Genomic DNA, 20,251 nt, shown 5'->3' with positions numbered 1-20,251 from the left:
TCAGTTACTTGCACTTGTTCCACATTCTGTTAGCTGAGTTTCTGATTAGTTCAGCTTCAATCAAACTTTGGAACACCTGACCCCAGCGAAACATTCTAAAACTTTTCGTTTTGGCGCATCTCTAAAAATACCAGTGAATTCAGCGTTTCAAAAATGGAAAGAAAAAAAATCAACCAGAGACATTTATTCATGTTAGATTTAAAGCGGTCACTCTATCCAGTATTCCATTGAAGCTGTCTGCCAATGTTCTATTGAGGTAAATCAATCAAATCTGAAAGAGACAATCTTAGCCAACTGCTTTGATGGATGATGTTTCAATATTCTGCTGAAATTGATCATGTTGAGCTAAATTAGTCCAATCGAAACTAAAATCAGTGCCAACTGGAGGATGATTTTTAGGGAGGCACATCAAAATAAAATATTCCAATGTTCTATTGAAACTCGTTTATTAAAGGTTCCATTGAGGTAGATTAAAAAAAAAACAGTCCAGCGTTTGGTGGAGGTTGTTTTGAAGTGTTCCACTGCAAGTATATTTTGCAATAGATAGTCCGGTTGTTATTCTACTTACATTCACCTCAAATGAGAGCAAGATTAGCTTTCTGGTTGGTAATTCACAGATATTTTTTTGGGATGGGTATAAATACCAAACAATAGAATACGATGTGAGCAAATTTAATTTGATTTTATGCACATTTATCAAGGGACTAACATTGACTAGAAAGCATGGCGCACATAACTCGGCCCTAGAAATCGTCGAAAAAATCGATCAACGCTATACATCTACAATAATTGATTATTTACAGCAAAAAAACTTCATTTAAACTTCGTCGTGGATCGCGACAACCTCCAATGGAGGACTGGAACAAGACTCCATTTCGGAACTCACATCTCCTTCTTCAGACATTAGGGAGGAGTCCTCGCTTCTTGGTACCTCCTTTTTGTGACTCATGTAGTCTACAACTAACTCTAGACCAATTAGAGCGCGCAAATCTTTGACTTTTTTTTGTTTGTCTGTTTCTAATTGGTCTATAGGAGGGTTGTGCTCTTCAGGAGCGACTTCTTCTCTTCTTTCAGAGAAATTCTTGTAGATGCCGGTGATGTTGTTCATAATGTAACTGGTGCTGGTTTTATTACTCCCAAGAATTGATTTGACGTCGAATTTGGTCTGACCACCACCACCACTCCGCAGTTTACCTCCGCTAGGGTTGGGGACAGAGAAGGCTGAACCGGTTCTTTTTTGATGATTAAAAATGCCTTCTTCACTCACTTCTTCATTTTTTACCTCTCTTTTCTCTTCTATGGCCTCTTTAGGGCTCACCATAGTGCTGTTTTCTTCATTTGTTTCTTTTATTTCTTGATTGTTGTTTTGTCTATCATAGATGTGTCCAGACACTCTGAGGTCAATGAAGAAGTGGAGAGGGTCGATTCCGTAAGGGGGAGTGGGGTAAATGGGAGGATACCACATGGGAGGAGGTGGTGGTAAGACTAAGTTTGATGCATTTTCCTGCTGCTGCTGCTGGGGAGAGAAGGAAGTTGCTGGTTCCTCGGGCTTAGTATGTCTATGTTGCTCTTCTAGAACACTGTTGCCCTTTTGAGGATGGTGACTAGAAGTACTGGCAGCTCTTAATTCTGCAGGAATATCTTCAATTCTCCTCATACTCTTAATCATCCATGAGTCATCCCTCTTCTCACCGTTTTTCTCCATAACCTTTTCCTCAGTGGCAGGACTGTTTTGATGACTATAACTCTCCCTGCCAACCCCACTCCATCCCCTCTTCCTGGATCTTCTCATTTGATGTCCATAAAACATATTACTCCCTGCAAAAATCTTGCGTAAATCCACTTAAGCTTTAATTATTGTGGTCTTACCTGCAGCAAATGCATTAGCCATGTTGCCTCTCTGCTCATTCTTCGCTTGAACAAGGCTTCTAAGCATTTCTGAGAAGAAATAGGTGTTGGGAAGCAGGGACATGTTGTAGAGGTAGGGAGGGGTAGCTGCTAGAAGTCTAGATACCAAATCAGTGTTGCGCAACTCCATGGGTGAAAGTTTAGGCTTTGGGGGTGGGAGCAGATGGGTCTCAGGTGCAGTCGACATTTCCGTGGTTCTAGAAATGATTGAGAAAACTTCGATTTGCAGTTATATATTTCACATTAACTTGTCGTTTGCATAAGGGCGTGGCAATGATTTATTAATTTGATGAGAGGAGATATCCATACCTCTAATTTCTCTAATTCCTGCAATTGAATGGGAGTCACACGCCGACTTGCAGGAACAATCGTTTTGCTTAATGGATTTAAGATTGAGGATGTAGACGTGGGGTTTGATATAACTGCGTTCCAGGATTTGTGAGCGAATAGTTTTGTAAGGCTGTAGGTAAAACTACGCAAAAATAGTTAGATAAGAAGAGAAATGAGGACTTAAAACAGGATTTGAGGGTTCATTTAAATGGGATTTTCTTTACAATTTTGTCACTTAGTAATAGGCACATTTGAAAGGCGTACTATTTCTTACAGCGATCAAAGTATTAAACATACGAATATGAGAGAGAGGATCCTCATAAACCAAAAAAATTCATAATAATTTTATTCGAAATTCTGGTGAATTTCCTAACCTGAATTTACATTTTTTGGTCTAAAATTTGGTCAAATGTATTAAAATTCTTTTTGCTTAATTAGCCATAGTTCACAGAATACTCAAAAATACGCAGAATAGAGTTTAAATCACATAAAGCAAAAAATTGAGAATTTTTATTCGAAATTTCTTTAAAATTCACGATTTTCCTTACAAAATTTATTTCTCATTAGAATTTTGAAATTCGAGAGGCGTACATTTATGATAATTCTAAATCATTAAACAAAAAAATAAGAGGGATGTGGGTCGCAGCAAGACTAAATACGCCTTATCAGAAATTAATTTTGAGAAATTAATAATCACTTTTAATTGAAAATTACGCCACTGATCATTTACAGTTTTATTTGAGCAAAGTTTTTCTCTCTAGAGGAAGAAATTTTGTCGGCCCTCTGCTTTACTACCATTAAATTACGACGTACCCCCACTTCGTACACCTCTGCTTTTAAGACTTTTGTGTTTTTAATTTTTCTGGAAATCAAAAACAGCTGTATCCATTTCTGGCCTGACGCAATATGCAGTAGCGGTACATTTTGATTTCAAATTTTATATTAGAATTTGAAAAAATTGTTTTTTTCAAATTCTATTTTTAATATAATTATAAATAATTGTTTTTAATATTCATTCCCCCTGCGTACGTCTCTGATTTTTGTATTAACATTTTTTCCAGGTGTCAATTGTCAATTTTTTAAACTAAATTAGATATATTGCATAGGCGTATGTTATTCTTTTACATGTGCCAAAATGAAGAAACAATAAGTCTTATAAACTAAAATTTGGCAAATTTGGTGTTAAATTCTAGTAAAAATAGTATTTTCTTTTCAAAATTAGTAAAAGCTGCTTTTTACTGCATAAGGCAAATTTTAGAAGTGTACAATGTTTCTTTAGAATTATAGCTATTAAAATATTCACCAATAGGAAAATGAGACTGCGAATCACGCCAAGCTAAACATAATTAGGTGAATTCCATAAACGTAGAACTTTTGCACAAAGACGGGAACATTCAAAAATAGGAAAATGAACAGAACTGGTTCTATTGTTTGAAATCCAGACTCGGATCAGCCAGAATTTGACAATTTCATGCTAAAACTTATAGATCAAAATCTTTTTCCTAATCTTTCTATCAAAAAATGTCGTCAAAACCGTCTTCAGCTTAGACTCTCGAGAAAACCATTTCCTTAAATAAAAAACAGACATCTGAACAACACGAAGAAGAGATAAGACGACGACATAACATACATATGTATATTCCAGAGATAGGTGTGGATATCGTACAAGAGAATCCACTTCGGGCACAATAGAGCGCTACAAATCTGTTGGATCGGCGTTAAAATAATTTAGGGGAGAAAATGTACATTTGCATAAAATGTGGGGTGAATGGGGGTGGTTTTAGCGCCTGCCGACGTTTATGCGGCTTTTTGATTGTGGCGATGAGGCGCCTTTTATCACATATTTTTCTGGTCAGAAATGAGAGTTTTTCCAAGCTCTGATTGAGAAGTCAAAATAAACTGTTTGAAATGTCTCTACCCTAATCGACCCTGCTAATGGAGGGATTTGTGTCGACATGTGCGACTGTTGTTTTCTATCAAGTTGTATTTTTATAACAAAGGAAAGAGCCACAACATCGTAAAAAAACTAATGAGTTTGAACACACGTAACCTAATACCCCTTAACTTCTAAGGGGTCCTAAGTTAAAAAAAGAAAGGAATTAATAGGGCTATTTTTATATTCTTTCCAACTCTAAAAATACGGATATAATATTGATTTTTACGTTTTAGATTTATAATATAATATACATATATACCCCAAATTATTATATAGGACATTCAGAATCGTCTTCAAGGACAAACTAATTACCAGATTTGGGTCCTTTTGACTTTTGTAATTTTTCAAAAATCCAGGATATTAAAGTAAAATTTTTTGATATTTAGTATATTGCAGATTGAGATTGTGTACGCCTCTGAATTCTCAAAGCCATCTACCCGGATGGCTTTGACTGTCCTCTTTAAGACTATTTTATATTTGTATGTAAAAATAATTACAGGTTTGGGTACCTTTGGGTTTTGTGATTTTTCAAGAGTCCGGGACATTAACACACACTAGTGCCCACCAAACATTATACAAATGAATATTTAATAATGAATGAATAACCGCATCATTCATTACAGCTGCGACGACAAGCCCAAGATTCATCATAGATTGCAAAGAATGCTGTTCCTGCGAGACAAGGGATCCTAAGACGAGCCGCAGGAAGTCTTGGCCAAACAGACTTAAATTAATTGCTCCACCTCAGAAGTGGTTGAGAACTACGTTCCTGAATGTATCTTTGAGGCCTTAATTCCGTAAGCGGATTTATTATATTATAGACAGAATAATATTTATATTGATGAGCAAATTGAAAATGTTGATTAGTTTGGGTAAAACTCAGTTATAGGCGGGATTGGGAGATTCCGCGCCTAAGAAACCTTGAGGATGGAAATCTGAATTCCGAAACGTCGGGGATTATAAATCGTCGTTTTGTAAAATTCTTTGTGGCGTCAGAACAGCTCCAAATAAGCGATTTTTAACAATTAAATTGCATTTCTTGGGTTCTTATGGAAAAAACTTACTATTCCCCTTTTCTGCGCTACTGCTAATTAAGCAATAGAAATATAGTGGGAACTGTTGTCTTAAAAAAACGATAAAGTCATAGACCTAACTTGCTTCGTAAGTTAGTAAAAAAATATTCAAACTGTGGCAGTTTCTGTTACAATACGTATCTAAAATGTCTCAAAAGTAATGGGACAAAGAACAACTGTAAATTCCTGCCATCAAAATATTAAGATCTAGCGTAATTGTCATATTTCGAAAGTTAATATTAACAAAGAAACAGGGTGTTAAAGTTTAAATTTGATTTTTAATTTCATTTCATATCTTCACAGTTTTTTGACCTATGGAACTAAAATTTGGTATACGGGGGTTATCGGACGTGGCAAACAAGGTAGTGCTGCCGGTCTTATTGTATCTAATAGGAAACGCCACTTGAAACCGTGTCGAAAAGGGCTCTAATTTTTTTCTACACAACTTCAGTAGCCTCATTAATAAAAAATATTAGAATCTACCGTTGCTCTTTGTCCCATTACTTTTAAGACACTCTGAAAATCTTCATTTTTCCTTCTTGGACATCTGTGTTTATTAACCACAAAGACTAAGTTGAACTCATTGGTAGAGGTGATTTCTTTATGTGGGTAAAAATATTTTAAGAAAATCTAAGGTTTAAAACTCGCTTGAAGTCATTGGCGTACTTTATTTCCACATAGAATTTAAAATTTTCTAAAACTATGAGAATTAAAGGTCGTTTTTGTTGAATCATAGTTCTTCTATTTCCCCTCACGTACGGCTGAGCTTATTAAATAAAAGCTGTTAAGCTTAGGATGCCACTGGTAATTGATAAAGATAACTAGTGAAACCATAAAGTCAACAAAGCTAAAAAACTTCATCATAGGCGGTGACTGCTTTTAAAAGTAGTTAAGAATGTCGCCTCCAACTGTTCCTCCATCTTGTCTGAATTAATGCGAGGTAGATCAGAACTGAGATTTGAGACGCCTAAATCTTTAATTGGCGCATGGATCGACCCTGATTGTTCCACCTTCAGCTATAATTAACGAAATTTTGGTACCTGCAAACGAGACTTTAGGCTCAAAAATTTGAAATAAACATATCGCAGCCTTCACCATTTTTGGAATCCTCCACTATCCAGACTGTCCAGGGCAAACTGACCAAAACTGCCCTTTGGGACGACTTTGGAGATCTGTGGGAGGGGTTTTCCAGACAGTGAGTAGTTCAACAACCCCCAAATAAATAACTTCATAAATCGGCTGGAAATTCCTGAACCGATCCTGGAAACGTTCGCTCGCATCCGCGATTCGACACAATTAAAATCGTAGAGAGAGATGCCAGATTTCCAGGATATTCTAATACCGTAACCGCGCTGAAATTTACTCGTCAAACTTAATAATCTTTTGTTGGGCGAATCTTTTATGTGGAGAACCGCAGGCGGGCATTGTCAAGTCTGGATCAGAAGTGGGACATAATCCGCTTCTGAAAGAGTTTCTACTTAAATGGATGGAAACGATTCGGCTGCGCCTATTGCAAATAATTGTGCCATGAAGATTCGGGTAACTTATTAAGGAAGGAGTTTATTGAAATATGGAATGTGGAATAATCCGCTTAACTCAGATTACTTGTGTCGGCTTAGGACCTGAAAGGATGTGTTCGATGGGAAATTATCCAGGAGGAGAATTAAAAACAATTTCGGAAAACTTTTCGTCGTCGAAATTTCTTGCCAATTTCCATAAAACGCCTCGCAATCTGAATTTCAAATTATCTTTTATTCAACTTTAATTTCCCGTGTCGCACTCCATATTTCTTTGTTTTGAGGAAAGTTTGCTGTTGCCGGGATTTTAAGACGGGATGGTAATTAGTATGATTGTTTTCGGCCATGCCCGTTCTTCCTTGTTCCGGGCTAATACTGGTTTCCGATATTCAAGAGTGGCTCGGTCAGACAATCTTCTATTGTTCGAAATAAGAACGTAGAAGGCAAAAAGTTCACGTTTCGGTTTATGAAGTTCGTCAGGAAAAAACAAAGATAAAATATGTACTCATAGAGGAATTTTCATCCAAGATAACTGTCCAATAAAAATATTTTTCCCATCAAAAATTCTAGATTATTTTAGACTACTAAGCATTCATGGAATCTGGATCAGAAACTAGCTCTTCTGTACTACGCGCCCTTTTCTATCCCAAGTAACAATAATCTATTTTGCTCTGAAAGTGATCGATAATTTCCAATTAATTTATCATATTGCATATTAAAATTTTAACGTTTCCCAATTATAAGAACTCTCTAGATAAAATCTGTGATACCCCAATTCCATTGCAGGAAACTGGAAATAGAACAACTTATACAGAACGCTTTTGACTATTTTCGTAGATAATTAAACAATCAGAACAGCTTTCCTTCCACGTTAAACAATTTCCCAAAATATCGGAGATGAAAATGTTCATTCTCTTCTTTTACAAGATTCCTAGGCCGGTCGGTGATAATAATTGAAATATCAAAATATTTTTTCTGTCGCGTTTAAGAATCCTACAAATTTTTTTAATGAAACTAATATCAATTTTTCTCAATGATGAGATCCCTCAGGATCGAGAGAATCCCATTTCCATTATAGGAAAGTGGAAATATTGCTACTTATGGATAACATTTTCAACTACTTCCCTGAACGGTTGAACAATTAGAGTATTTTTCCTGTTAAGTATATTTATTTTTCAGAATCTTCGAATTGAAAGTGTTAAGCAGATCTAGAGTACCCATATTAACAGTTTCTAAAAGGTATAAATTCTGCAGCCTGTAGAAAATATTTAACCAACATTCTGATTAATTTAGCAATTAGAATCTTTTTCCTATCGATTTCAAAAATGTTACAATTTTTTTAAAATAAACCTTTTTTGAATTTTAAAACTCACAGAATCAAGCGCGTGGTTCCTCAATTTCAATGAAAGGAAATTGCAAAATACTATATCTTATAGAAAACTGTTTTGACTACTTCCCTGGATAATTTTAGACAATCAGAACGTCTTTCCTATCGACTCAACAAATTTTCCAAAATATTGGAATTGAAAATGTTCATTTTTTTAATTCATAGAGCTCTTAGGCAAGTTTGTAGTGCTGACATTAACAATTTTTGGAAAGTGCAAATTCTGCAACCCATAGAAGACACTTTTAATTATGTTCCTGGCTAATTGAACAATCAAAATCTGTTTTCTGTCGATTTCAAAAACTTTAAAATATTTTTAAACGAAAATAACAATTTTTCTCAATTACGAGAACCTCCAGGATCGAGACTATAGGTTCCCTACTTCCATTACAAGAAAGTGAAAAACACTGCAACTTGTAGAGAATTTTTTTGACTACTTTGCTGGAAAATTGCACGATCAGAACATTTACCCTGTTGGATCCACAAATTTTTCAAAATATTGAAATTAAATATGTTCATTTTCATTGTCTATAGGAATCTTCACATTTAGTTCTAGGATTAAATGCAATTTCTGCAGTTTTTAAAGCAGATTTACGACCCTTGGCTAGTCAGAAGTGTTCTTTTAAAAGCCGCAAAATTTGTATTTTTTTGGAATTAATTGAGAAATGATAGTCAAACCTGAATTCCCATAAATAAAGAAAATGATGCGTATTATTTTAAGTTTTTGGAGAAATTATAAACACGGAAAAAAAAGATTTTGAACCTCAAGAGAAGTAGCCAAAAAGATTCTCGGCAAAATTTGCACTTCCTTACACTTTTAACTCACAGTAGGGATCACCTATTTGCACATGAGGACTCGATAAAAATCCTACAATTTATATTGGAATTGCGACGACACTCTAGGACCTGAAAGCTCCACGATACTACAATAATATGTTCACGGAGGATTAGCGGTCATTTTCAGTAAAAATTGCTTACATTTGTGCACATCCCTGCTTCAACTTCAAGTTCCTTTTGACTTTTTCCGCTCCTACACTCACCTGTCTGATATAGTTAGACTCAATTCTTGTCTCACCTCAAATTCTATAATGCAATAAAACTAAACTCTTCAACTGCACAGTTAAAAGAAGCCCTATTGCATCTGATAGCCCTTCGTGGAAAAGTGACTAAAAAGCATGAAAAGACATCCTCAATAATAAGCATCGTTAATTTTAATAAGTCCCAGCTATCATCAGTTTCGAAGACGGCTTATCTGCCGTCTGCACCGTCCTCAAAGACATTTCTTTGACGTGAGAATATATAATTACCTAACAAAATTCCTGTAACAGAGAAAATATGCCAGATTATGCTGTGTCTGGATTAATTCTGGAAATTTGCATATTAAATGCTGCACGTATGTGTTTAACGAAGGTTATACAGTTACAGAGTTTCCATTCGTTTGTCGACTGACCGTTCCATGGAAACCCAAGCGCCAAAGCTCGACTTTCCACCTTTGGAAGAGTTCGCGCTTTCCAGTTTGTTTCCATTGTTCTCGATGTCATGCAGATATCCCTCCTGCATGCCCATTGTTCGTTAAATGACCCCCGTATCATACCGCCGATGCAGGCACGCCACTGTCACTAACGTATAAAATCTCCGAAACTAATTTCTGATTTTAATAAAGCGTTTAAATTTGGAAGAGTGAAAAGTTGCGGCAATAAGAGAACCAGGTGGAAGGCATCTTTAAAGAGCTTCTGGCTACAATGGATCCACTTCTGCCAAATGCAATTTCCACACGGATCCAGTTAATGTTAAGCCGCTTAGCGGAGAGGCAGGGCGGAATTAGGGGAGATTTCAAGCACAAAAACCAAGATACTTTGTTTTTTAACCCTGAAATCGAACTCTAAAGTTTTCCGATCTCGATACAATGCCACTTAATTCGGAGTTTTGTCGTATTGTGCCGCTGTGTCTACCTTGAAACTTTCGCCGTTTTGAAAGGACAAAACAGAGAGATAATGAAGCGGTCACTGTAAATGGTCAAAACAGCCGTATTGTCAACTCGGTGTCGGATACGACGACTGACACACTTTGTCCCAAAGGGCTTCTGTGGTTGTCAACTGGGTCGCTATTATCGTCTTTAATAATTAAAATTGCGCTCATTAATAAAAATACTTCTAATATTCATTATTTGTATTATGTGTAATTCACCTGATGACGTTGTGTGTGTAATTCACCCCCAGTTCTGACCTTCGGGGGCAAATCCGGGGGTGGCACCCTCTTTCTATGCACTTCCGTCGATGACCGATGTCATTTCCGGCAAATGTCTGTCTCCTTTTGATGGCTTACAACCCTCGGAGTTGTATCGTTGATTGATTTATCAGACTGTATCAAACGGGGTGAAATGCATGCAAACCCTTCGAATTTTGGACTAATAATTCAAGTGTAGAGTTCTGGTGGTTATTTGTGTTTTAGCTGCGTTCAACGGTTTTTTAAAGATTTTCTTGACCACGTTGCGATCGCATTAGAAAATGTTAGATTTGGCTCTGGAATCCAAAATTCTAGAAACGTATTAAACAATCTAGAAGATTTTATAGCTGCATTTCTCGGGTTCCTTGAGGATTTTCCAGGATTTTCAGTGGATGCATTTGGCGGGCTACGTATTTATCCTTACTGTCCAAAATGGCGTATTCCAAAGCTTTTTTGAAAAATTTCAAGCAAAATATTCTAAAGCGATATGAAGCAAACTGAAACTCAACTAAAGGGGCACTTGGTGGAATTTTCGTCAATTGAGAATCTATTGTCCTTCAATTTTTCCACCAATCAGCTTGCAACCAATTTAACCATATATCTACGATACTTTAGGGATTATTTGCACTAAAATGCATGGACCTAAAAGATATATGTGGATAGTTAAAATTATTTAAATTATTTATTTATTTTACTGAATGTGTTTTCTTTCTCGTCTCCTGAAAACAGAATCCGCTACATCACTCCCTCACTATCCTTCAAATTACAAGTTTGACGGTTTATACACACCACTTGTAGAATTATTAACTTCGAAGTTTATTGAAGTATAGAATCTCTTGGGGGCGACGTAATTTTTTTTTAAATTGTCATTTATTTTATTATATTCGTAGATTTTTGTCTTCCAAAATGCAAATTCATTACACCACTGGTGCTGAAAGTTTTATCGTATGTATCCATTATAGTAGGAATCATTCACCTTGAATCTGATTGGGGCAAAAGGGCCGTTTTCTGAAATTTTTTAAAATTTATCATTCTTAAAGGGTTATTTAAAGAAGATTTCATATGCATTTAAATGAGACTCTAGCACGTCACTGTTTTAAAATCAATTAGCTTTAAATTTGTCCAATTGTAGGGCGTACTTTGATGATCATCCATTCTAAAAATTATTGACTTAGAAGGGCTGCTTTTTTTTAATAACCACTTTTCAAAATTTATTATTCTTGAAGGATGATTTAAACTATATTTTATGTGCATTTAAATAAGGCTGTCGCACGCTACTGTTTGAAAATCAGATGAGCTACAAAAGCAAACTACAGGGTATACATTGGTGATTATCCACTCTGAAAATGATTGGCCCAGAAGGGCTGTTTTTCTAATAACAATTTTTCGAAATTTATCGTTTTTGGAGAGTGCTTTAAAGGCGATTTTTGGTAATATTTAGAAGACATCTATAAGAGGGGGTATAAAAGGATGGGGAAGTTAGTACAGGATTTTATAGTAAAATCTCAGAAACGGAGAAGTCTGAGTGAAGAAAGAAAAAACTAGTTTGTGTGAACTTTTGTTTTTAACTTTTAAAAGACAAAAAGAAGGGAACACAGATGTCTACATTGAAAGAGATTAAGAGAAATGAAAGAAAAACACGGAGAAGGACGGTAAAATAACAACGAGGACGTAGAGAAGTAAAGACCGTGGAAAATAGAGAACGTTTAATACAAAAAATATTGCTTAATTTTTAGACTTGCGAGGACATATTTGGAATTTCTGGATAATCTGCATAAGAAATTGGGAGTTAGGAAAGACATTGGGATACCCTATACACACACACTAAAAACTTACCAATCACTCAGTTTCTGACACTATTATTAGCACTGACTACTAAACACTTAATAAACCAAAATCCGTGAAACTTTCAAACTTCGAAGGGCTCAACTGCCACCTTGAACTAAAGCGGACGCGTCTGGAATGTTTGGGGAGCGCGATACAGTTAATCTCGACGTCTGGCGTCGGGACGCCGTTTTGATCGGCCACGTGGTTTAGATGTGCCCGAAACGGCATATTAATGCGGAGGGCGGTGCTAGATGAGGGGCGGGGATAGCTACAGGTGCTAGGACACGCCGCCACTCTAATTTTTTACTACAGATTTGGGAATGTCGGTTTAGACAAATTTTTGTGTCCTAGACTATGTTATGTGATTTGAAAAATGTTGATATTCTCCGTTTACCTACGCGAAGCACTCTGAAGCTCAGTATAACTGAAAAGAATAGAGATCGGTATAAACACATTGTATGTGCTAGAAATTATCCTTTGAAATTGGAGCTGCCAGGTGGCTTAAAAATATACAGGGAATTCTATTTAGAAAAATCGACTTTCGGGGTCCCAAAGTCGGCGAAATTTAAATAGATTTTTTTAACAAATTTTCCCATGTAAAGAACTCTTTGAAGCTTTGCATTTTCGAAAGGAGTGTAGATTAATATAACCATATCTATATTGGAAATCATCAATTGGAGCTTCGACCTGTCTAAAAATATACAGGGAATCCTATGCGAAAAAGTCGATTTTCAGGGTTCCAAAACCGAAGAGATTTAAATTGGCTTTTTTTCAAATCTCCCGAACAAAGTACTTTTTGAGGATTTGTATCCTCTAAAGGAGTAGACACATCCATGCTGGAAATCAACGTCTTCAATTGGAGCTTTGACACGCCTAAAAATACATGGGGCGTTCTATATAAAAAAGTCGACTTTCAGAGTCTCAAAACGGAGGAGATTTAACAGGGCTTTTTACAAAATTCCCTACACAAAGCACTCTGTGAGGCTTTGCATCTCCGAAATGATTGGAGATCGGTGTAGACATATTATGAGCGAATTAGATGCATTTTAATGTATAGAACATATCTGCATTTCTATGCGACATATCGATACCTACCTATCTCCATCATACAAAGATGATGAAGCGGAACTTCTCTAACTAAGCCTAATCCATATTCATCAAAACTGGATGAGGACGGAACGTGTGAATATTTACGCCTATTTTATAACCTGGGCTAACACTCATTTGAATGTGAAATGGAGTTACCCTCGGGGAGATCGTTTTACATTCCGTTTAGGGAAAATTGGTTAATGCCCATTTTTGTAAAGCTCCTCTGAGTGGACAAATCTAGGACCATCATGAAAATGACCTCTCAATGCTGAGAGAGTTGAGTATATGATTCAAATATGAGGGAGACGTTAAGAGACTGGAAAACCTGGAAACCCCAGCACTGCAATTCTTGCTGGCATTGTTCCGGAAATAAAGGCCCTGTCTCAATAGTCGGGCTGTTATTCACAGGCATATCTCCTTTGATTTTTTCGTTTCATTTGTGACATGTTCGTCTACTATGATTACCCACTTACACAAATAACACCGAACCTCCTTCCAGAGATATTTACGGGGAGATTTTAGAGGTAAAAATTGCCGAGTAAATGTAACTCAAAATTGGGGACAAACAATGTCACGTTAAAAGTCGAAATTTACATTGAACTCGTAAAAGTAGCGGACAGAGAGGGAGTCGCAATCCAGGCACATAAACACCGGACTGTTTGCAAAAGTCCGGTTTAATTAAACCGCATCAGGCGCGCCATCATCATCCCAGTGAAACCGATCCGGCCAGGGACAAAAACAATAATATTAAAGCTCAAAGAGCCGGAAAAAGCGCTTTTGAATCCATCCATATTTTTAATGGAAACCCGACCACAAAGCCCCGTTCGATGGGCCGTTATTTGCTCTCATGCATATTCAGATTTCCACTGGATTCATCAGCGTGTGCAGAATTATCTAAGTCGGGCAAAACCTTTCACATGCCGGTTTTAGAGAGATGCTGATGGAGGAGTGGAGAAGTGGGGGGTTCATTAATGCGTTCGTGGAGGATTAAGAAATATTGTCGAGGAAAAGGTGATGTGGAAGGAAAAAATCTTAACAATATATATCGGGAATTTAATGGCCATGAGATGACCAAAATTCGTGGAAAACTGACAAAATTTCTTCTATTATGTAATTTTCGCAGTTAAGAGGATGGAGGTGGAACACCTCGAATATGTCCTGGAAATCGCTGAAAAGTTCCTGAGTGCTCCAAACGTACGAATTAGTTGAGAGTTTATGCAAGAAAGCCTCCAAAAATCAGAAGGAGATTAAGAAAATTTCCCGTGTAATTTTTCGGTTGAACTTCAGATTATCGGAAATGAGGTGTTTAAAAAAAACTGTTTGGTTTTAGTACGTAGTCCCGAATGCAAATATGAAAAGCAGATGTTGCGGAAAATTTTCTATCTTTTGTTATTTACAAATTTCTATTTCAACTGTGTATATTTACAGTAATTTAAACAATTTTCTTCAATATTAATGAGTCTTACAAGGCCGTGAAGTGAAAAGGGGTACTGGGTAAGGTAATTAAAGCGTGATCTTATTGTGTTTTTGCATTTTTACAAATTTTCCGTTAAAAAAAAGACAATTTCGAAGAAAAACGTAAAAAAACAATTTTTTACGCGATAGCAGTAAGATAGTAAATACAAAAAAGTCTAACCTGAACAAACCTGAGAAGGCCACAAATGCGTTTATATTTAAAAAAAAAAAACAAAAATCAGACAGTGCTAAAGTGCACCGTCACCATAATTTAATGTTACGCCTTAAAATCACCGTACTCCACTCTTATGAAATTTAAAATATCTTCCATAGGATTAATGTGGTTTTTTTACAATATCGTCGCCAGAGATATTCGCATAATTTATTTGCAAATTCGTCATTGGGAACGTTTTGACCTTTTAAGTAATTTTTTATTGCAGACCATTGAGATACAATACGTTGGGTGTTGGTACCGTCACTTGCAACGTTTGGATAAATGGCCGATGGAACCTTTATTGGTTATGCCAGCTGAGCGGTACGTGAATTAAACCTCAATTCTAAATCCGACAATATTACTGGGAATTCCTGACATAAAATGCCCCTTATCAGAGGATAATGATTGGGAAAACCCAATAATTACCGCAAAGAGTACTGTAGCTTGCGATATGCACAGGCACAGCATCGGGGTACATTATAATTTCGAGGAATAGCATACTAGACTTAAGTTCAGTTGAACGAAACTCGAAAATTACCCTACCCAAAAAACCTTCTCGCTCTACGGCCCTATAAGTCACGTTAGTATTAAAGAAAATTGTCGAAATTAGTGTAAATGTACACAAACCAAATTTAAATAGAAATATATAAATAACAAAAGATAGAAAAGTTCCTGCAGCAACTGCTTTTCATAGTTTCACTCAGGACGACGTACTGAAACCAAAGATTTTTGTTTAATTACCTCATTTCTATTAATCTAAAGTTGAGCCAATTTTTGCTCCGCAATTTTCCTCTGTAAATTTTCTTTTTAATTTTCCTCTGCAATTTATAGAAATAAACTCAAACGTCTCTCAAATTTGTTTTACAAAAAACTCACTTGAATCTTTTATTTAGGGTCCCTTCATGAGTCAAATATAGCAATTTTTCGTTTTTTATTGAATTTTTCATGTCTCTTCCTAGCTTAAATTAGAATTTATAACAACATAAAGAATCACAATTTTCCTGAATGATTTCTGAGGAAGTTCGGGGTTCCATCAAGAAAGCAGCAATGAAACAGAGACCTGTGGGTCCCTTTAATATGTTGCGTTGAGGAAATGGTTTTTAACGCGCCTCAAACTTATTGTTGTTTATTTTGAAGTAATATATAGGGTGTTTCTCATTTATGCGGCCACCCAGTATCCTCATAGTTCTTCACAATTCAATGGATCAGTAATTTAAACCCAGAATTATCAAATAACTGAGGCTCAAATTTTACAATTTCATTATCGGGATGCAGTCTTCCAAAGTAATGCTTTTGGGGCTAAAAACGTCCATTCATTTTTCCAGTCGAATGAAGTTCGATTTCAATGGAAATTTATTGCCAGTTTCCGATTATAACTGGCGATAATCGAAGCGTTTTTGATTATAAGTACCTATTATTTGCTCATTCGCATTAATGGAATTAGTGGAGTTTTGATGTGGAACTACATCCTCTTGATCCACTTAGGTCTTGATAAATTTCATTGCTGTAGTAGGTTCTGTGAAAGAGATTGGGCCATAACGACGATCCTGGTAAACTCGGGGATTCGGCCTTACCTCGATTTGGTGCAGTTCAAGGCTCTACCTATTAATGAACCGAAAGGTCCTGTTTCAGGTTTTCCTACAGTCATACATAGTGTTATGATGAACTTGGCCGCATCCTGCATTGCACAAATCACATGAGACACCGCGGTTATCTCAAAAGGTGATGTTACCGGAAGCGTTGCAGAATAAAGGCCATAACTATGATATGATCCAGTTCGGTTCTATTTTAAGCGGAAAATGTCATAACGTCGACCTTCTAGGACGAGAACCAACATACCCCTGATTAATGGCTTTCACACAGTTTTGAATAAAGAATCCAATTTCTCAGCAATAAAAGTCCAAACGACATTGAACACGTAGGTAGGTACTACCATTGTTGCAACCATTCCCACGATTTTAAAATATCTTGGATAATGTCATCATCTTTAATATATGAACTTTTGCGTAAAATTACTCGAAGAGAGCGGATCACTGGCTACCAGCAATGATTCAGAGAGGTAATTAACGGCCTTCAGATGTGACGTCATATTAGGCAATGTCATCTAATTAAAGTGGGCGGCGGTACGTTGGGAAACACGCCTTTGGTGGTACTTTTACCATCTACACAAGTTATATCCGTTATTTATCGGCGATTGATATTGTTTGCTGGTTCAATGAAGTCTTTGTACTGTGTTGGATTTAATGGGCAGGGCCCTTGTTAACTAGCTAATTATGCGTTGATTTAGTGTCATTGTTTCTATCAAAACACTCCTCTTTTCCTTGCATTAGGTCACGAGCAAGAATAAAGATTCCTTGGTTAGGAAAAGTGCTGAGGTATCATAACTTCTCTGTTCCCGGTCCCTGCTTTGTTCCCGTCCAAATTGCCACCCAAAAATCCGAAAAAAAAAAAGTCCTTATTTCTCCTTCAGCATCTCTCTCCCCCCTTTTCCCATCTTTCGCTATCTTCCCCCTTTTCATCAGTACAAGGAAATCAACAATTTAGGTCAAATTGGGATCACTTCGGATTAAAACTGGTCAGTTCAGATTACTTGAAAACCATGCAAGAAGATTCCAATGAAGTCTACAATTCGGGTTAAATTCATTAGCGTAGCATTCATGATTCAAAAGTTATTCATTTTTATATCATACTTCTATGCTCAAAATTTCGTGAATCTAAAGGGTAATTTAGTTACCGCATGCCTCTTGTCTAAAGTGAATCAATTTCATATGAATTTTCCCAACGAACAGGTACCAACTCAACATCTCCTTCGTCTCGCCATAAAAGTTAATCCAATATTAAGCACACCGGCACAATTTTCCTGAGCGACTTGATTCATAATTTCCATTAAAAACGGAGGCTCCATAATTCAAAAGGCTGTCACCAGAGAACTCACCCCTTATTAAACAATTCGTCATCCCTCCAGAAGGTAATTTATGCAATCCCGGTAAAAACAACCCCACGCCGACGACAAAAATGATGAAAAGAAAATTGTGAAATATTGGCTAATAAATAAATTTGCCGTAAGACGACGCTGCTTTTGCGGGACAAGACGCTGCTTTTTAATAATAATTTCCTGCCATTTTTGATGGGTAATATTTATTACGCTTCTCATCTGAAACGAGAAGTAATTGGCTTAGATGAATCAAGATATCACGAAATCTTGTGCTTCAATGAGCATCAGTTATGAACGGTCTGATGATTGCTAGAATATACAGAAATTATTACAACCTATTTCCAGCAACAAAACACGTAATTTATCTACTTAAACAAACGCACAAAATCTAATAAAATGGTATAAAACAAATCGAAAATGGTTAAAGTTAGGACAGCCACCGTGGGAAGCCGACTTTTGGTTAATTGAAGACGTTCGTCGAGCACGCGAGTCACCATGGGAAGTCGATTTTAATTTAGATCGCTTTACTTGACTAAAGGCAGATTCCCACGATGCTTAGATTTGCGTTACTTAGGAGCATTCATGGAAAACCGATCGAAAAAAAGAAATTTAATTTACTTCAATTCTGAAGCCCAAAACGTGAATAGAACATTTTTTCCTGATTTCTGGTTTTCATAATCTCTTTCTGTGTTATAATCCTGATTTTTTGCATTAACGTTTTAAAATTGTCAAATTATACAAAAATCTCTATAAGCTTTTACAGCCTGTGAAGAACACTGGCGTTAATACCTGCTTCATTCCTGAAAGCCGATACGAATTTACAAAAACAAACAGAATAATAGCAAATATTATTCTTGATTTCTAAGGTTCTACTTTAATTTTCTTTGGTACGAGCCTGATTTTCGTAATATTGCTTTTATGAGAGTTGTTATGAATTTTTCAAAAATGAGGAGAATCAAATTCAAATAAATAGCAATTTTTCCCCATATTATAAAATTTTATAGAAATCTAGCCCCTTTCTTAATCTATACGAAGGGCAGTGATGTATTTCGATTCTGAGAGTTCTCATGGATCTTCAAAAACAAGAAAAATATGTAGTAAATATTATGCTGTTAATTTAATCGTTCTTGGTACGACCCCAATTTTTATAATAACGTCCCTATATTATAAATTTCTATAGAAATTTCCACAAACTTGTATACTCTATGAAAGTCAGTGGCATACCTACGTTTTCAAAGCTGTTAGGAATTTATTAAAATGAAAAACAAGGAACAGTAACCAGTTTCTCTAAATGTTGACCTTTGAAATTTACATTAACTGAACAAAAGTCAGGTGCGTAGTATGGGACATTTAGGAATAAAAAATGAAAATCTTGGTAACGTTACCAGGAGAAAAATGTCAATAACAACGATTACCTTATTTTTTTTCATACAATATATTTCTTCTTATTTACACTTATCCAGTACCTATTTAAACTAATTGACCCTTAAGGGTGTAGATTTTAGTAGTTTATTTATGGGTTAATCTGGATGTATAAATTTACTATAAAAAAACCGCATTCAAAAATAAAAATCGTCGGGTCTGAGCATTTTTCCAAAAAACACACCGCTGAATTTTAAATGAATTTAGACATTACTTCTAAATCTATTTCATTTTACCATCTTGAGATTATATATTACTAAATGAAAATTGCTGACATTTACTAATGTAGTAATATTAATATTTCTATACCAAAAGCATTGTTGACCCACAGACGAGCAAAACTGAAAATCATGTTCAGTCATCTCCAATCAGTGATGAGTCATGTTTATTTGGAGGTTCCGCTAAGTTATTATGTGACGAAGATATTTTCAACAGAATCGACCTTATAACAGACTCAATCAATTTATATTAAGCGAACTGACGAAACAGTAATGAAATTATATTGTAAACAGGTATTTATAGTATTTTAGTTTCTTAAGAATGTGTGCAAATTCTGGTAGGTATTTTCGTAATTTGTAAACATTGATGACTGAAGTCCTAATAATATCTAAAAATAAGACATTTAAATGACATCAGTGATACCTAAAAATTAGTAAAGTGTCAATAAGTAATGGTTTCTACGTACCGCTCCCCATATAAACCAATACAAGCTCTAGGGGTGTTACCATGTATATTATTTTCTTCCTAATCGCCTAATCAAATTTAATCAAAATCCATAAAACAAATTTTGAGTACTAATTATTGGAAAAATTTGCAGTTATTGATGTCATTAAGGTCACGTTACTATAGACATAAAGAAAATTTTGTATCGAGCAAAAACTAGTGCAAATTCGATATCGCTATAGTTGATCTTTGATTTCGCGTTACGGTGACCT

At 35.8% G+C, this 20,251-nt stretch overlaps 1 protein-coding gene across 1 annotated transcript; it reads right to left on the bottom strand.

Annotated features, from left to right (window-relative positions):
* Positions 1 to 660: 660 nt before the first annotated feature.
* On the bottom strand, positions 661 to 12,387 carry LOC136408874 (uncharacterized). Its single transcript, XM_066390070.1, has 3 exons — positions 12,211 to 12,387; positions 1,870 to 2,105; positions 661 to 1,818 (listed from the first exon to the last, which is right to left on the bottom strand). The coding sequence occupies exons 2-3, from the start codon at positions 2,093 to 2,095 to the stop codon at positions 818 to 820; spliced, it is 1,227 nt and encodes a 408-aa protein (XP_066246167.1). The 5' UTR covers positions 2,096 to 2,105; positions 12,211 to 12,387; the 3' UTR covers positions 661 to 817.
* Between the last annotated feature and the right edge of the window lie 7,864 nt (positions 12,388 to 20,251).

The sequence above is a fragment of the Euwallacea similis genome, chromosome 5, assembly GCF_039881205.1.
Source record: "Euwallacea similis isolate ESF13 chromosome 5, ESF131.1, whole genome shotgun sequence".
In the NCBI taxonomy this organism is placed as follows: domain Eukaryota; kingdom Metazoa; phylum Arthropoda; class Insecta; order Coleoptera; family Curculionidae; genus Euwallacea; species Euwallacea similis.
The sequence above is the reverse complement of the archived record's forward strand: the minus strand, read 5'-3'. Positions and strand labels throughout refer to the sequence as shown.

Bases quoted from the DNA above. Each gene is read 5' to 3' on its own strand.
- LOC136408874 (XM_066390070.1), bottom strand. From the start codon at position 2,095: ATGTCGACTGCACCTGAGACCCATCTGCTCCCACCCCCAAAGCCTAAA. The intron at 1,819-1,869 runs GTAAGACCACAA...AGATTTTTGCAG, and splicing joins GGCTAATGCATTTGCTGCAG to GGAGTAATATGTTTTATGGA.